At 59.7% G+C, this 16,928-nt stretch overlaps 1 protein-coding gene across 1 annotated transcript in view; it reads left to right on the top strand.

Annotated features, from left to right (window-relative positions):
- The first annotated feature begins 1,534 nt into the window (after nucleotides 1-1,534).
- The window catches only part of Crb2 (crumbs 2, cell polarity complex component), an 18,894-nt gene continuing 3,500 nt past the window's right edge, over nucleotides 1,535-16,928 (top strand). Inside the window, exons 1-10 of the mRNA XM_023701655.1 lie at nucleotides 1,535-1,670; nucleotides 7,535-7,873; nucleotides 10,265-10,460; nucleotides 10,558-10,697; nucleotides 11,127-11,312; nucleotides 11,520-11,633; nucleotides 13,834-14,706; nucleotides 14,797-15,299; nucleotides 15,831-15,996; nucleotides 16,712-16,926. Coding sequence (XP_023557423.1) covers nucleotides 1,556-1,670; nucleotides 7,535-7,873; nucleotides 10,265-10,460; nucleotides 10,558-10,697; nucleotides 11,127-11,312; nucleotides 11,520-11,633; nucleotides 13,834-14,706; nucleotides 14,797-15,299; nucleotides 15,831-15,996; nucleotides 16,712-16,926 — 2,847 coding nt within the window. The 5' untranslated portion in view covers nucleotides 1,535-1,555. The remainder of the gene's footprint in view (nucleotides 1,671-7,534; nucleotides 7,874-10,264; nucleotides 10,461-10,557; nucleotides 10,698-11,126; nucleotides 11,313-11,519; nucleotides 11,634-13,833; nucleotides 14,707-14,796; nucleotides 15,300-15,830; nucleotides 15,997-16,711; nucleotides 16,927-16,928) is intronic.

Below are 16,928 nucleotides of genomic sequence, written 5' to 3'. Positions count from 1 at the left end.
CTGTCCTGCCGATTCACCACCCGTGAGCCCTTTGCCGCCCGCAGAGGGGACACGCGCCTCTGCGGCCCCGCCTTTGCGGACTGCTCGGGGGAGTCCCGGGTGCAGCCACCAGGGGGCGCACGAGCTGCAGGTCCGCGCAGGTGTCGGTGTCTGCAAGCTCGGAGGTCAGGGCTGTGGCCAGCGCTCCTCCTGGTTCCCAACCCGGCTGTCTGGGGCGCTCCGGAATCTGAGAAGCGGAGACCCACGGACTCGCTGCTCACTAAGGCCCTGCGGGGCAGGAGCTGCTGTGACTCCTAGGTTACAGATGCGGAAACTGAGGCCCAGAGAAGGGCGTGGACAGGCCGCGCCACTAGGCCTGTGCTTTCGTTGCCGGAGAGAGGGGCTTCCACCACTAGGGGGCTCCCGTGTAAATGAGAGGTGGGGTTAAAGGTGGGGTTCCTCAAAAGCAAGGGGCTACCTCTCAGCAAAGAATAAGGCTCGAGGGCGACCGGTGACCCCCAAGGGTTCAGCCCCCCCAGGCTGCGACTCAGCGGGACCCCGCCCAGCCTCGCTCACCCCCGTGGGCACCGGGACCCGCGTCCCTGGCCGCCGCCTCCCTACACTGAGGGCAGAGCTCCGGGCCCGCGTGGGCGAGTTCACGGTCACTGAACTGTAGGAGGCAGAGCTGGCTTGGCAGGGGACAGGGCTTGTTTCAGGAAAGTCCCTTCATCGAGGGGACCCCCCTCCTCAGCAGGGACACCGGAGGAGGGACGTTGTTCTGTGTTGAGTCTTTGAGATGATCTAGATTCCTGGGTACAGATCCTCCTGGAGGACTCCTCCCCTGCAGCCAAGTGATACTCCTCTCTCCCGATCAGAGACCATAGGTTAGACCGCAGGAAGGACTGCCTGCCTAGGCACAGGAGAGTTCTGGGGTTCCAGCGGCCGCTCGGCAGCCTGGATTTCGAGCGCACGAGTGAGATTTCCGAAGCTGCCACAAGCAGGAGCGAGATCAAGGCCAAACGGAGAGGCCGAAACGACTCCGTTTGTCGAGGGCAGGGGCCATGGGGGCAGAAGGGTCGGGGCCACAGTGTGCGGCGCCCTGGGCCTTGATTGAACCTGGAAGGTGATAGGGAGGGGGCCACATGCGGCTGGCAGGACCTCCCCGGGGCGGAAGGGGGTGCCTGGATGGGAGGGGAAGGCGTAGGGCACGGGTGAGCTGGGTGGGAAGGGCCCACGGCTAAATGCAGGTCCAGCCGAGGGGTCACGCAAGGTGGAGCCCAGCCCGGAAGGTAGGGTCACGGGGGACTTGGAGGGGTAACATCTCCTGGTGGGACAACCTTGGCCAGCCCCTCCCAACAGAATTTTCCCCGAGGGGGGGAGGAGTTGGGGACTCTGGCTGAGCCTGGGAGGAGGGGCGAACCCCTCTCTTGGAGTCTGTGGGGGAGGGGGAGGGGGAGGGGAGGGGCCGGGGCGGGGCCGGGCCTCTGTCCACAGCATTAGTGCTGCTCTGAGGGACGCGGGGGTGCAGGCCGGGCCGGGCTGCGCGTTCCCACGGCGGCGGCAGAGCTGGGCTGCTATGGCGCGGACCAGGCCTGTGACCCGGGATTGCAGGCCCCTGCGCCCCCGCTTGCTGCCGCCGCCGCTGCTGCTGCTCCTGCTGCCCTGGTCCCCGTCCCTTGCCCTGGTGGTTGGTAAGTGGAGTCTGGGCGTGGGGCTGTCCCTAGGGCCACTGGCCTGCATGGGGTCAGGAGTAAGTGGCAGAACGAGGGGCTGAGGGCCTCTGAACTTGTGTGGGGCTCCGCGGCCTGGGCCTCGGGCAGCGCCAGCTGAGCTGTGAGCTGCTTTTGGTGCTGGGTGTGTGTGAGTTTCATCTTACTTGGGGCCGCCGGGACCCCTCCTTGGAGTGGTGTTGGTGCTGGGTGCTCTGTGGTGTGAGGGACAGAGTCTGGGGAGTTGCAGGAAAGGGGCCTCACCTGGATCTGCTGAGTGGGGGCACTGGAGTCTGGGTGCCAGTGGAGTATAGAAGTTGTGGGATGGAGGAGCCAGGAGTTGTGCTGAGGAGACTGGATAAGGTGGGCTGTCCGGCACTGCTGAGGGGTGGACGTTGTCTGAACAACTGGGTCTTTGCTGGAGATATCGAGTCCTAAAGGGTAGGGGGACCCCAGCTCAGTGGAGGAAAGAGACCTAGGGAGCCAGCCCCTGACCCTCGCCTGTGTGGTTTCCCTGCTGGCCTGGTCTGGATGGAGCTGCTCTGGGTCCCTTGGTGGGGTGGAAGGGCTGAGAGCACACGTGCATCCTTTGCTGCCCCTGTCTGGAAGTCCCTCCCCAGCTGGAAGGGTCACCTGAAACTGGACCCCTGACAACCAGAGCGTTTTGCTTCTGTCCAAGTGAAAACACGCATGCATGGGGCCTGGAATTCCTACTGGGGGCCCGGGGGGCTCTTTGTCCTGGGTACTTAGCCATACACGAGGCCTGGGAAGTCCCCACTTGCTGCCACCTCCAACCTCTGCTGGAGGGAGCCAAGGGCCTGCCCTGTCTGTAGTGTGGAGGCCACCTCCCAGCCTTATGGAGTGTCCTTTCACCTCAGGGGCAGGGGGCTTGCATACTCAGTTTCCTCTCCTGTTCTCAGGCCACCAGGATGGGCAAGGACCCCACTTTGTAGGGAAGGAAACCAAGGCACAGGGAGGGACTGGGGCTTAGGAGCTTCATCTTTGGGGTGACTCTGGGGGCTACTCTCTGCACACCCAGGACATGAGCTCCCACTCTGGGACTAGCCTGCCTGTGCCCTGTAGAATTCATGTGTGCATGTGTGTGCATACCTGGCACATGAGTGTGACATGCACAGGGCACACACACTGCCACATGAGCAGGTGTCACAGGCACATGTGGGCCCTCCACATGTGGACTCACACATATTCCCCCACGTTCCGTGGCACACAGCATGCATGTGTGTAGCTATATGTTGTGCATTTACACCATGTACCCATGTGAACTCCAGGCAGGGTAGACACAAAGCAGGTCAGAGTGTAAAGGGGAAGGAATGCTGACCCTTGGGGCCCACCTTTGCCCCTGGATCTTTTTGCATAGGGAGCTTCATCCTGGGGATCCCCAAAAGCTGGAGTCAGTGCACTAATGGCATGACTATTTCTGGATGCCATTACCCAAGGCCTGACTGTGGAGAGGGGAGGAATTAGGGACTGTGTCACTGGAAAGCTGATTTCCACCCCAGAGGAGGTGAACTTCTGTGCTGCCGCCCCTGCAGCCCTGAGCTGGGCCCCGCCATCCCAGGCCACTCTGCCTCAGAGGCCCGCTGGTTGGTTGCTATGGAGAGGACCAAGCATCTTGGAGCACAATGGGACCCCCCCTCCCCGAACACCCAGGGAGCCCAGCAGACAAAGGGACAGCCAGCCTGGTCCCCTTGTCTGTTCCCTCCTCCAACCAGAGGAAATGGGGGCCTTCAGTACAGAGCAGGGACTGGGCGGGAAGCACTCACACACGCCCCGCTCCAGGATCCTTGGGTGCTTGAGGTTTGTTGATGAGCAAATCTCAGCCGCCAGAACAGCAGGCACTGCTTGCTCCTGGGCCGCCCGATTGGCCTTAATCCTGCAGCCTGCGAGGTCAGCACTGATACTGCTGTTGACAGAGGAAGTAGAGGAGGCCGGGGAGAGGCGATAGCTTGCCTGAGTCACTCACTCTAGGCACATACGTGACAGGACCAGAGTTTCAGGGATGACTTTCACCTTCAGAGAGTCATTTTCCTCTGGACCTCAGTGAGGCAAGACTCAATCTTCACTCTGAGGCCAAGACAAGAACTCCACGTGGTGCTTCTCCACTTAGCTTTTAGGGCGGGACCCTGACTTCCAAGGAGATTTTAGGAGAAGTCTGTTAATAGCAGTGAAGTGATTAAAATGGCTGCACAGCTGGCAGAGTGGGAGTCACCCACCCTTGGGGAGGTGTCCTCCGGGAGCCCAGCACTCTGAAACTCCAGCTGGAAACACCAGGGACATGCCACACCTTGCCTAGAGAGGCCACTAGTATTGAATGATGCTTCTTAGTCTCCTGGCATAAACATTTCTAACAAAGAGCATTCCAAACTTTCCCACCTTTTAGAGATGCCTACCCTTTCATGTGAGGCCATGCTGTGAAGCCCTACTCAGCACTGCTCCCACCCAGCCACAGTGGGTCAACAGCTTCCCACACCTGAGATGTTGGGTCAGAACATGGAAATATGTTCCTCTTGCCTGACCAGTCAGCAGCTTCTCCAAATTGACTCTTAATACAACGCTGGTCTCCTGTTGGGCTTTTAACTCAACCCGTAGAGGTTAAAAGCCCTGAGTGAGTTCTGCACAGAGAAGGAAGGCTGCCTGCTCTAGCCAGCATCCGAGTCTTTCCTCCCTGTAGCCACACTGGGGACAGAAGCCAGGGCCCCTGTGCGAACTGTGGTGCTTGCCTGCCGAGCCACACCTGCAGCCCCTGGGACTGCATTCTAGAGAAAAGTCCGCGGTGCAAGGGTGAGGCCAGGAAGAGGGCCATACACAACACGAAGGTGGCAATTTTGTGTGCATTGGCAGAATGCTGACGATCTGGTTCTTAGTTTTTGAAGGGATGGTCGTGGGATTTCGTTTTTGTTTTTGGCTTTGCTTTGAGACAGAGTCTTGCTATGGTTCAGGCTGGTCTGAACGCACTTGAGGTGATCCTCACGTCTCAGCCTACAGAGCTCTGGAATTATAAGGAGTGCTGGAATTAGAGGCATGAACCAATGTGGCTGAAGCTGGGCAACTCGATCAAGCTCTTTGCGTTTAAAAAGTGAAAGTTTTCTTAACAGCCCCCTCTTCTGGTTCGAACTAAGTATAACAATGTAATAATAGATGCACGGTCCAGGCGTATAGTGGGCACTCAGAGTGAACGGTTAGGCCCTGCCTGCCTCGTTCGAGGGGTAAGCTGCAGGTCCAGGACAGGGGCTGCGTCCGTTAATCCCTCCCCTGCCAGGTCAGCTCAGGCAGCCCCAGAGGTCAGGAAGGATTTGTAAAGATAAGCACAGGCCCCTCGTTGCCCTGGCAACAGGCACCACCCCTCCAGCCTGGCCCAGGACAGCCCCGCCCCTACACGCCTGCTTCCTTCTCCAAGCCAGCTTGGTCTCCCCGGCTTCCCAACACAGACACCTTGAAAACCAGCCATCCTACCTCTCGGTGCGCAAGAGCCCAGCGCAGCCTGTGCAATGTAGATTTTTGGGGCATGGGCCTATGATGGTTGTAGATCGAGCGGGCTCCCGGTCACCTAGACTGAGGATTCTGGAGCAGGGAGAACCAGGTTCTGATTCCAGCCCCTCTGGGGCGTGGGGCTGGGAAGTGGCTTCCTCCCCGAGTTTCACTTTACTCTGACGGCAAGATTCCATCCCTCGAACTCACCTGCTCTGGCCCTGGGAGGACCCCAAGGCCCCAAGACCCCAGGGAAGGCAGAATGTAAGAGGCCCTGGCACATGTCCTAGTCTAAGCCCTGCTTTCCAGTGTGGTGGGCTCAGCTCCAGAGTGGGGTGGGGGCTTAGGAGAGGGCTGTGCCTGCTAGGGATAAGATGGGGCTGTTGGCACAGGACCCAGCAGCCAGAGCCCTTCACCATGGCACCTGTGACCACTGTCCTTCTGAGTTGTGTGGGCCAAAGGACCCCAACTGGCACAGGCCACAACCCCACCCAGGGGCTCACCTCTGAGTCCTCACAATGCCTCTACTTATGGGTACTGTTGGCATCTCAGATATAACCCAGATCTGATGTTCCAAACCTGTCTCCTTCCTGAGGAAGCTTGATCATATGCCCACCCCTAAAGACCATCTGCCCCCTTTATCAGGTCATCTTCTGTCCCCCCACTGCCAACCTAGGGACCCGACTGTACACTGTGAAACTTCAGCCCTAGTCACCTCCTCCTCACCTATCCCTGACCAGGCCTGGCAGAGGGGCTGGGAATGGTGGCCCCAGTGGAGGAGCACAGAGGTGTCCCCTCATCCTGAGCATGTTCTAGATTCTCTGCTCTGCCACCCCCCCCGGCCCTCATGGGTGCTGGGCTCCCAGTGTGAGCTGATGAGCCCTGCTGAGCTGCACCAAGGGCTCGGATCCTGGCGGGGGTGGGGACTGGCCATCCATATCTCCCTAAATTCACTATCTCCTGTCCCCTGCCCTGCTTAGGCCTGCTGGGGAGCATGGGGGTTGGGCCAGTGGACAGTGGAATGTGGATGACGCCTTCGAGGCTGGCAGCCTTATCTGGGGGTCTTCACAGAGAGAGAGGGGAGGGTGTAAGGCCTGGCTGCTCTGGGGTCTGGTTAGCCTCGGGATGACAACCTGGATGGGGGAGGGGCTCTCCAGGTGGGGCTCCTGCAGGAAGCCCCTCCCCCACTGCAGAGAGCTCCCAGCAGGACCACTGGAGCTTGGAACTCCTTGCAGTTTATCCCAGGGGTACACTATCCTCATTCCCTCTCCAGGGTGGGAATGGTTGGGCAGGAAGGATGACCTGCCTGACAGTCCCCAGGTAGTCATTTTCTTTTTTTAAAATTTATTTATTTTTATTTATGTATGTGTGTGTGTGTGTGTGTGTGTGGCCAGCTCAGCCCACCAGGGGGCGGGGCTGGCTGGCATGTGGTGCTGGGGGATTGAACCGGGGTCCCTGTGCTTTGCTAAGCTTGTTCTAAGTAGGTGCTTTAGACCACTGAGCCATCTCACCAGCCCCGATAGTCATTTTCTGAGCTGGGATTTGAACCCAGGCCTGTTCGTGAAGAGGCTGTCAGGCAGGGAGGATGGGAGGACAGGTCGCTGGATCTCGATTCCCAGCCAAGCTGGAGACTTCAAAGTGCTGAGTCAGGTGCTGTGTGCCAGGGCTCAGTACCTGCTCTGTCCCCCAGACCCTGTAGCCCCACTCGCAGGTCAGGCACTTGCTGTGTGGTGGGGGAAGAAATGAAGGCCAGAGATCCTCCAGGAGCTCCCAGGCCAGCAGGCAGAAGGGCAGGGTGAGGTCTTGCCTTTGAAGTCACCCATCCTTCTAAGAGGCTGAGGTCAGACAGCTCGGGTTTCACACAGGGATGGAGTTACCAGACCCCCCGACAGGAGAGGGTAAGAGCTGGGAAAGTGCCCCCTCCTTCAGGCTGATGCCCTGGTCCTCCTGGCCTGTTTGAGTAGGGAGTAGAAAGGAAAATCCAGATGCGCTCCCTCTCCATTATGGCCCAAACAGTCTGGATATTGAGGCCTACTCAGTGCTGAGACTCAGTGCATTGAGCACTACAACAGCCTGTGCCCACCCACCAGGGCACTGCCAGGATGGGAGGAGACAGTGTAGGGGCCACTCATAGGCTTGTGTTTTTTTCCATTAATCTCACTAGGGTGCCAGGCACCAGGCCTGCTTCTCTGCTCTGCAGACACTATCCCCAGCTCCAAATGTAGATGACGGCAACTGGTTGGGCCCTGCCTCACACCCCAGCAGACAGCTCCAGGCTGCCCTCTGGTGTCTGTGGCTGAGAGTGTGGGGAGGAGGCATCATTCAGCCCCTGCCCAGCTTCTCCCCTCTTTTTACAGGGACGGTGCCTTCTGAGACCCCGAATGGGCAGACCTCAGACCCATGCGCCTCGGAGCCATGCGCTCCAGGGACCAAGTGTCAGACAACAGACAGCGGTGGCCACACCTGTGTGCCCCCAGAACCCCAGGGCTGTGCCACCCAGCCCTGCCACCACGGTGCCCTGTGTGTGCCCCAGGATCCGGATCCTAACAGCTTCCGCTGCTACTGTGTACCTGGTTTCCAGGGTCCCCGCTGTGAGCTGGACATTGATGAGTGTGCATCCCGGCCCTGCCATCACGGGGCCACCTGCCGCAACCTGGCTGATCGTTTTGAGTGCCACTGCCCCCTCGGCTATGCAGGTAATGTGTGCGCTGCTCTGGGTGGAGGTCTGGACTTCGGGTCCCACCAGTGGCTCCCAGTCTACACAGCCTGATTCAGTTCTGGCTTTAGTCACGAGCTGCTCCAGGACACTAGCCACACTGAGTGTCCCCACTCCTGGGCTTCCTATGGGACCCCTTGGCCTCTTGGACAGACCTGGCAGCTCCAGTGAAAGTGTGTGTGTCCGGGTGTCTGGCCTCTTGCAGGCACTTAACAAACGTTATTTTGGCCCCTTCTGCACAGCTGGGTTTGGCTCTGGAGTGGAGCCCAGCCACAGGCATCCCTGACAGAGCAGAGCAACCTGGCAGATTCGGCTGATTTGCTTTTTCAGGGACACCCAGACAGCATGTCGAGTGTTATCTCACTGTAGACCTGGGTCAGGCTGTCACACAAACACTGTCTAGATCATCCATGGCCCTAGAGGGGCACACCCTCGAGGCAACTCAGGATATAATGTTGCAACCAGATCCTTGTCCTCTGCTGTCCTAGCTTGGCAACCACTCATGCTCTTGTTCCATTTGGAATGCCGAGTGCTCAGAAAAGTGACTGACACTGGGCACAGGCTCTGGAGAATAGTGTACTTTTTTTTTGTGGAACTGGGGATTGAACTCAGGCCATTGCGCTTGCCAGGCAAGCACTTATTCTAGTGAGCTATCTCCCCAGCCCTAGCGTGCTGTCTTTGTCCAGCTTGGAGGCCAGGGCATCCTGTAGCTGCAGCCTGAAGTTGGGAAAAGGGTGCCGCTGGGGGGACAAGCTGACAAGAGTGGGGCTCAGCCCAGGTCCTCTGTAGTCCTAGTCAAACTTAAGTGTAGAAAATTCTGTTTTGAGGGCAAAAAATAATTTGGAGTCACAGAGACTGGGGGACTAACAGGACACATAGTGAGATGACACTGCTTCCTCACATCTTGCTTGTCCTCTGGTGTCTGGCTGTGCCGGGTAGGCACAAGGTCACTCCTGTCTGCTTGTCTCTGTGGGTTTGAAGGTCTGCTCCAGGGGCTCCATGTATCTGCCATATCTGTGGGCACCTTGGTTCTCTGAATGCCTTGCTGTATATGAAATGCGTGTGCACACTGGCAGGTGTGTACACACTGGAAGTTCAGGGCTATGATAACTCCCGGGTGTGAGCTTGCAGCGTCTGCCATGACTCATCTCTCTCCTTCCATTCCAGACTGGTTGGGGGAGGTTGGGATTCCAGGAGGCCTGAGCCTGGCTCCCCCTGGCACAGTGGGTGGGAGGCAGGCTGGAGGGTCATGGGAAGGAGGGACTGTGTTTTGTGCTCACTGAGCTGGGAAGGAGGATGATTCCAGCAGGAGTCAGCTGGGCCCCTGGCTCCCGAGGGCAAACCCACTTGGGGGGCGGCAGGGGCGGGGCAGGGCGCACTGGGGTCTGCAATGGCTCCTGAGCTTCAGGGTGAATCTTCAAAGCACGCAGCCACCCAGCCAGTGTGGTTGGTTACCCTACTCCGGCATGTCCTCCCAGGGGCCCCTCCCTAAAGACACCAGTGAGCCTTCCAGAATGCCGATAGAGCATGTCGCTGGGCCACTTACATCTTTTAGGATGAGCTCAGAGTCTGTTACCTGTGCCCCTAGCCCTGAGGCTGTGCCCCACTCCTGCCTCATCTGTTGGACTCTTTCCCTTGCTCCAGGACCCCTAGCCCCACCCCCAGCGGGACCTGACCCATGGCTGTCACCTTCTGGCATCCAGGAGCAGCTATCCCAATCTTTCAAAAAACTTCTTGCTAGGTGTGGTGGCACATGCCTGTGACCCAAACGCTAGGAAGGCTGAAGCAAAAAGATCACTGTGAGTTCAAGGCCAGCCTGAATTGCGTAGTGAAAACCAGTCTCAAAAAACAAAAACAAAAAAACAGAACACCCCCACAAAACAAAAAAATGCACAACTCTTCCTTTAAGAAGCCTTTGCGTGGGGCCGGGGGGATGGCTTAGTAGAGTAAGCCCTTCCCAGGCAAGTGTAAGGGCCTGAGTTCAGGCCCCGGTTCGGTTCGGGGGGTGGGGGGAATCATCAAGTTGTGCATTTTTTGTTTTGTGGGGGAAGAAGCCTTCGCTGACTCTAATTCCGCAGACAGTACCTGACTTGCTTTTCACAGGGCTCAGTTCCCTGGCTCACTGGGCCTGTCGTTACTAAAAGCCAATCCGCAGTTAGATACTGACCCAATCCCGGTTCCAGGCTTCGACCGCTGCGGGCTCCGCTGGGGCAGGGCTGTGGTGCCTGCTCTAAGCGAACTAGTGAACGCGCTCAGTGGAGAGCCACACGGGTCGCCCCTTGTAAGTGCAGCAGACGCGACCGCGGGCCCCGCGCTTTCGTCCTCCCCTGGGTGTGCATCGCCGGCTCTCTGTGTCCCCGGCCCCGTCCAGGCGTGACCTGCGAGGCCGAGGTGGACGAGTGCGCCTCGGCGCCCTGCCTGCACGGCGGCTCCTGCCTGGACGGCGTGGGCTCCTACCGCTGCGTGTGCGTGCCGGGCTACGGGGGCGCCAGCTGCCAGCTGGACCTCGACGAGTGCCAGAGCCAGCCGTGCGCACACGGGGGCACGTGCCACGACCTGGTCAGCGGGTGAGCGAGCGTGGCGCCGCGGGTGATGCCGGGCTCCAGGGCGGGGGGCGGCCGCGGGGCGGTGGGCTGGGGGCTCAGCTCCTTCCCGCCCACCCAGGTTCCGGTGCGACTGCGCGGACACGGGCTACGAGGGCGCGCGCTGCGAGCTGGAGGTGCTGGAGTGTGCGTCGGCGCCCTGTGAGCACAACGCCACCTGCCTCGAGGGCCTCGGGAGCTTCCGCTGCCTCTGTTGGCCAGGTACATGCTTGCACGTGAGAGCAAAGCGTGCGCGTCCCCAGGGCTGTGGGTGGGGGTGAGGGTGCGGGATGGGGCCGGGGTTTGCTGGGGGCAGAGCTGGGCTTTAGGGATGCACTTGTGCGCATGCGCGAGCTCGGTCTGGCGCCTCTTCTGCGGAGGTGACTGCACCACGTCTGAGCTTTACTTTTCCGATTTGTGAATTAATCACGCCTGCTCCTCAGTGCACTGAGGAGAGGGAAAGTGTAATGGCGGTGACGCATAGGTCAGGACGTGGCACAGGCGCAGTGCTCAGTAACACTAATGTACTACTCACCTTTGGGGTCTTACTCGCAGAGCTGTCGTTCCTGGCTGGCCCTGGGCTGGGCTGGTGGCAGTGGCAGAGCTGCCTAGGGACCTCCTGTGACCTGATGTCCACCCGTGCGTCCCCAGGCTTTAGCGGCGAGCGATGCGAGCTGGACGAGGACGAGTGTGCTGTGCGCCCCTGCCGGAACGGCGGCCTCTGCTTGCAGCGCTCGGATCCGGCCCTGTATGGGGGTGCCCATGCCACCCTGCCAGGCGTTTTCAGCTTCCGCCACGCCGCGGGTTTCCTGTGCCGCTGCCCTGCGGGCTTTGAGGGTGAGCTTCTGGCTGGGAAGTTGTTGGCCTTGTCCAGATGTCCAGAGAGGGGTCCCAGGCCCGCCTGAGACCTGGCTCTGTGGGCATCACGTGCCAAAGAGGCATGGCCTCAGGAAGGGCCTCAGTGTCCTTGTCTACCAAATGGACTCCTTTAACCCTGGTCTGGCTCTGAGGTGTGCGTGGGAGCCACTGCTGGGTCTCTTGCAGGGGATGACTGCAGCGTGGATGTGGATGAGTGTGCCTCAAGGCCATGCGTCAACGGTGGGCGCTGCCAGGACTTGCCTGATGGCTTCCAGTGTTACTGCTCCGTCGGCTACACAGGTTCCAGGGTTGGGTGGGTCTCCTGGGAAGGTCAGAGCTGGGGGGTGAGCAGATCCCTTCTGTCTGCCGTGTGGATTGATGGGGACAGGAGATGAGGCAGATGTGGATGCTGTCACCCAGGTCACAGCTGAGGGAGGCTGAGCTGGGCCCCAGGCTCTGGAAGTGGGACTGGAAGCGGCTGATAAGTACTTCTCAGCCCTGAGCTGTCCTTTCTCACATGCAGGTGGGATGTGTCAAGAGTGCTTGCTGGTAGGCACCCTTCCCCAGGTGGTGCTGGTTATGGGTCAGCAAGAACATACTGGGTGTTCGTGGGGCCCACACAGGGAAGAGCTAGCACCAGGGCCCAGGAAAGAGGGCCAGGCTGGCCCCAGAGCCTGGATCAGGAGTGTAGTCTTGGCACCAGGCTGTGCTGGCCGAGGCATGGGCGAACGTGCAGAGCCATTGCACCAGGGCAGGGCAGGTGGGCTTATCCAAGTTGGGGGCAGACTGTAGGACAGGCTTTGCCTTTGGCAAGCTGGGCCCGCTGCGTAGGAGTCGGGGTGCAGAACATTGCTCCCTCCGTGGGTCCATGCAATGCACAGTCACATGGTTGGAGGTGACCTGAGGGACATACACTCCCGAGTGTCTGTGCTCCTCTGGAATGCCCCTGCCGCCTCCCCTGCCTGCCTGCATTCCTGCTGTCCTGCTGCCTGCTCTGCTTGCAGGTTTCCAGGCACAGGCTTCATGTTTGGGGAAGGAAGTGGGGATCGAAGATGCTGTCTCAGTGTCCCCCACCCTAAGGTGACCAGTGCCCTTGGGGGGCCTAAAAAGCGGGGCGCTATCTGAGTCCTGTCCCAGCTCTTTCCCAGCTGAGCTGAGAGTGACAGGGAGGGCATCTCTGAGGCCAGGGCCCAGGAGGGGACCCTACTGTGGGGCTGGGCTCCCTGCTCACCTCCCTTGGGCAGGGCTGCTGTGGGGGAGGCCAGTGCCCGGCATTCCTGAGCTGCTGGAGGGAGGGGCGGCCAGGCGCTCCACTTTGGCCTCTGCGCCAGCTCTGCACTCAGCCATCTGTGGGAAGCCATGGTGCTGTGCATCCTGTGCCCCTTCCTGGGGGCCCTGTGGCTCTTGACAGGTATAGGGGGCAGGGCTGCATGTGAGGGTGGCTGGGCAGGTGGCTGGGATTCCCAGGACATGTCTGTGGCTGACAGAGTGAGTGTCCCATTGGGTGGCTCCTTTGGGACTCAGTTGGCCCAGGTGGGGTGTGGGGTAGGGCCAGCCTTGGCTTGTTTCATGGCAGCTCTGCCTGAACTGGGGTTGGGCTAGAGCCTGGGCAGCTGGTGGGAGGTCAGGCAGCTGGTGGGAGGTCAAGAGGAGAGTGTTAGGTGGTCTCTTCACAGTAGCATAGAGTCCCTTAGAGAGATGGTGTGGTAGCAACTGGGGCCACTCCATCCTCACTCTTTCCTTCCATCTTTGTCCACAGAAGCCAGGCGAGGCCTTTTATTGGGCATCAAGTACAAATTCAGGCCTAACGGAGATTGTATTGGAGAAAGCAGAGGGGCCTCTAAACTGGGCTTTGCAGAATCAAGAGAAGTTCCTGGTATTAGGGATTAAACTCAGGACCTTGTGCTTGCCAGGCAGGCACTTATGCTGCTGAGCTATATCTCTGGCCCTTCAATAGGAGTTTGAAAGTTAGAATAAGAGAAGATGAGGTATTCTAGGTGAGAGAAGAGAAGGAGCAAAGCTCTAGAGGGAGGACTTTTTAGGAAATGCTTGAAAGAATGGGAGTGCAAGGCTTTTAGGAAGCAGGGTCGAGGCATGAGGGATTGCTGGAGCCCAGCCAGGAGGGGTCATGAAGGCCAGGGTGCGTGGTGGGTTAGGAAGCAGAGGAGCCTGTCCAGACAGCGCTGGAGCTCTACTGCTGGTGGAAGCAGATGCAGGGAGGCACCTGAGTGGGTGAGCTGCAGGCTGCCAAGTGAGGCCCCAGAAGCTGTCAAGACAGGAAAGTGAGGTAGGGGTGGGCGAATGTTTGGGGTTGAATCACAAGGTGTGGAGACTCTCCAGACGTGGGGAGAAAGGACTCTGGAAGATCAGGAGAAACCCTTCAGGAGTTGCTTTGGTTGATAGGTACTAAGGTCCCCATCGCAAGAGGCATGGAGGTTCTGGGCTGAGCCTAGGTTCTGGCCCTGGACGTTCCTGAGCCTTGGCCTGGTCTCTCCCAAAGGCCTCACATGTGAGGAAGATGTGGATGAGTGCCTGTCGGAGCCCTGCCTCCATGGTGGGACCTGTGATGACACTGTGGCTGGATACACCTGCCGGTGCCCAGAGACCTGGGGCGGGCCTGACTGCTCTGTGCAGCTCATTGGCTGCCAGGGCCACACCTGTCCGCTGGCTGCTGCCTGCACCCCCATCTTCAAGTCTGGGGTCCACAGTTATGCCTGCCGCTGCCCGCCTGGCACCCATGGGCCTGACTGTGGCCAGAATACCACCTTCTCTGTGATGGCCAGGATCCCTGTATGGGCATCGGTGCCAGCTGGCGGGCCTCTGGGCCTGGCACTAAGGTTTCGCACCACGCTGCCTGCTGGGGCCCTGGCCACTCGGACTGATACTCAGGACAGCTTGGAGCTGGCACTGGTGGGGGGCACACTTCAAGCCACTCTCTGGAGTCATGGAGTCACTGTTGTTGTCCTGAGACTGCCAAGCATAGTCCTAAATGATGGTCACTGGCACCAGGTGGAGGTGGCACTCCGCCTTGGGACCCTGGAGCTGCAGCTGTGGCATGAGGGATGCTCTGATGGGCTTTGTGTGGTCTCTGGTCCTGTGGTCCCACGTCCCACAGCTCTGGTGGCTCCTGGGCCTCCAGGACCCTGCTCTGTACAGCTGGGTGGCTCGGCCTTTGCTGGCTGCCTCCAGGATGTGCTTGTGGATGGGCACCTTGTGCTCCCAAACAACCTCAGCCAGAATGCTGTCGTGGGCTGTGAACGCCGTGAGCAGTGCCAGCCTTTGCCCTGTGCCCACGGAGGGGCCTGTGTGGACCTGTGGACTCACTTCCACTGCGACTGCCCCCGGCCATACAGTGGTCCCACATGCGCCAATGGTGAGGCCAGGGGGAGGCAGCACCTGCAGCCTGGGTCCACCCAGCCCCCTGACCCGCATGCCTCACATTGGGCCCTGTCTCTCCTTGCAGAGATTCCTGCTGCCACCTTTGGCTTGGAGGGCACTGTGAGCTCCACCTCCTTCCTACTCCATGAGCTGCCAGGCCCCAACCTCACGGTGTCCTTCTTCCTCCGCACACGCAAGCCTGCTGGCCTGTTGCTACAGTTTGCCAACCACTCAGTGGTAGGCCTGACGGTCTTCCTGAGTGAGGGCCAGATCCTGGCCAAGGCTCTGGGCAGTCCTGTTGTGGAGCTGCCTGGGCGCTGGGACGATGGGCTCCGCCGCCTGGTGACGCTCAACTTTGGTCCTGACCAGCTTCAGGACCTGGGGCAGCAGGTGCACGTGGGCGGGAGAATCCTCCCTGCCGACAGCCAGCCCTGGGGTGGGCCCTTCCGAGGCTGCCTCCAGGACCTGCGACTCAACGGCCTCCACCTCCCCTTCTTTCCTCTGCTGGGGAACAACTCCAGCCAGCTCAGTGAGCTGGGCGAGTCCCGGAATCTCACCCAGGGCTGTGTGTCTGAGGACACATGCAGTGTGAGTGCCTGGGAGGGGACTTTAACCCAGGATCTGTCCTGGGTTGCTGGGGGTTGGTGTGTCCTTTCCCTGATGAGGAAACTGAGGCAGGGATGGGGTGGGGTGGGGAGCGGCCTGTCCAAGGTCTTTTGGCTAGAGGCAGCACTACATTTGAATTCAACTCGTCTCCATCCGACTGCTCCTCCTCTCTGGTAGTCCCTGTCCCTGACTGATAGACACCTTGACCTAGACAGAGGGCTGCCTAAGCCTTTTGCTTGGGGGAGAGGGTCCCGTGGGCTCAGGAATAGCACTCTGGAGCTGGAGTGGCCTGGTGTTAAGTGTCTCCTGTCCCTGCTGGCTGGTGATCTCAGTACATGGCCTCACCTCGCTGAGCCCAGCTTCTCTTATCTATGATGTGAGCATGGTAGTGACCTTCCATGTGGTTTGGAGTTTGGGTGTCCCCAGGAGCTGCTCTGTGTGGTCAGGGCAGTGATGGTCCTGGAGCTGATGCTGTCCCCAGCCTGAGACAGCCTCTCCCTTGCTATGTTGCAGCCCAACCCCTGTCTAAATGGCGGGACTTGCCTGGTCACATGGAATGACTTCCATTGCACCTGTCCGGGCAACTTCACAGGGGCTATCTGTGCCCAGCAGCTGTGGTGTCCCAGTCAGCCCTGCCTCCCACCCGCCACCTGTGAGGAGGTCCCAGATGGCTTTGTCTGTGAGTGCGTGCCCTCGGAGCCTGTCTGCTGCAGCTGGATACTAAGCTGCTTAGATTCCCCCATGCTTTATGCTGGACCCCTGGCTGGGAACATTTACAGTCCCTGCCCATGGTGGTTTACCATTGCATCCAGAGGGACAGAGCTGGCTAGAGAAGGCGAGTGTGTGCAGACTCTGAGGAGCCACAGGGAAGGACACTGCAGGCAGGAAGAAGAGCATGTCATGTGCAAAGGCCGTGAGGTCTACAAGACCAGCTAAAGCACAAATACAGAGGGGACACAGCAGTAATTGGGGTAAAAAAATAGGCAGGGGCTTTGAGTCCCAGGCCAGGCAACGTGGACTTTATCACATGAGCAGCGTGCTGCCACAAGGTTTAAGTAGAAGGAAACGATGGCTGGCATTTTGAAAAGATGACCAGCTGCAGGGAGGGGGAAACCTCCATGATGAATCAGAGGCTCTTCCTGGGAGGAGATAGGGGTCAGATTTTCCAGGCATGGGATTGTCAAGAGTTACCTGGGGGGGGGGGGGGCGCCCCAGTCGTGGTCCCCCCAGTCGTGTCCCAGAATGATTCTCATGGGGTAGGGCATGCATGGGGTGGGCAGGTGGAGGAGAGCTGCGGGGGCACATGCAGATTCTGAAACCTGCGAGCTTGGGAGCGGTGGTGTCCCAGGCGAAGACTTCGTGCATCATTTCCTAACGCTCTTTTCTTTTCGCAGGTGTGGCCGAGGCCACGTTCCGCGAGGGCCCCCCGGCCGCGTTCATCGGGCATAATGTGTCGTCGGGGCGTGCGCTCAGCGGGCTCTCGCTGGCCTTCCGCACCCGCGACCCCGAGGGCGGGCTGTTGCGCGCCGCCGCGGGCGCCCACGCGGAGCTGTGGCTGGCGGTGCGCAACGGCTCTCTGGCGGCTAGCGTGAGCAGCGGCGGGGACGCGGC

Source organism: Octodon degus, unplaced genomic scaffold (genome assembly GCF_000260255.1).
Source record: "Octodon degus isolate 3935 unplaced genomic scaffold, OctDeg1.0 scaffold00138, whole genome shotgun sequence".
NCBI lineage: Eukaryota > Metazoa > Chordata > Mammalia > Rodentia > Octodontidae > Octodon > Octodon degus.
Note: the sequence above shows the minus strand (reverse complement) of the source record. Positions and strands in the feature narration are given on the sequence as shown.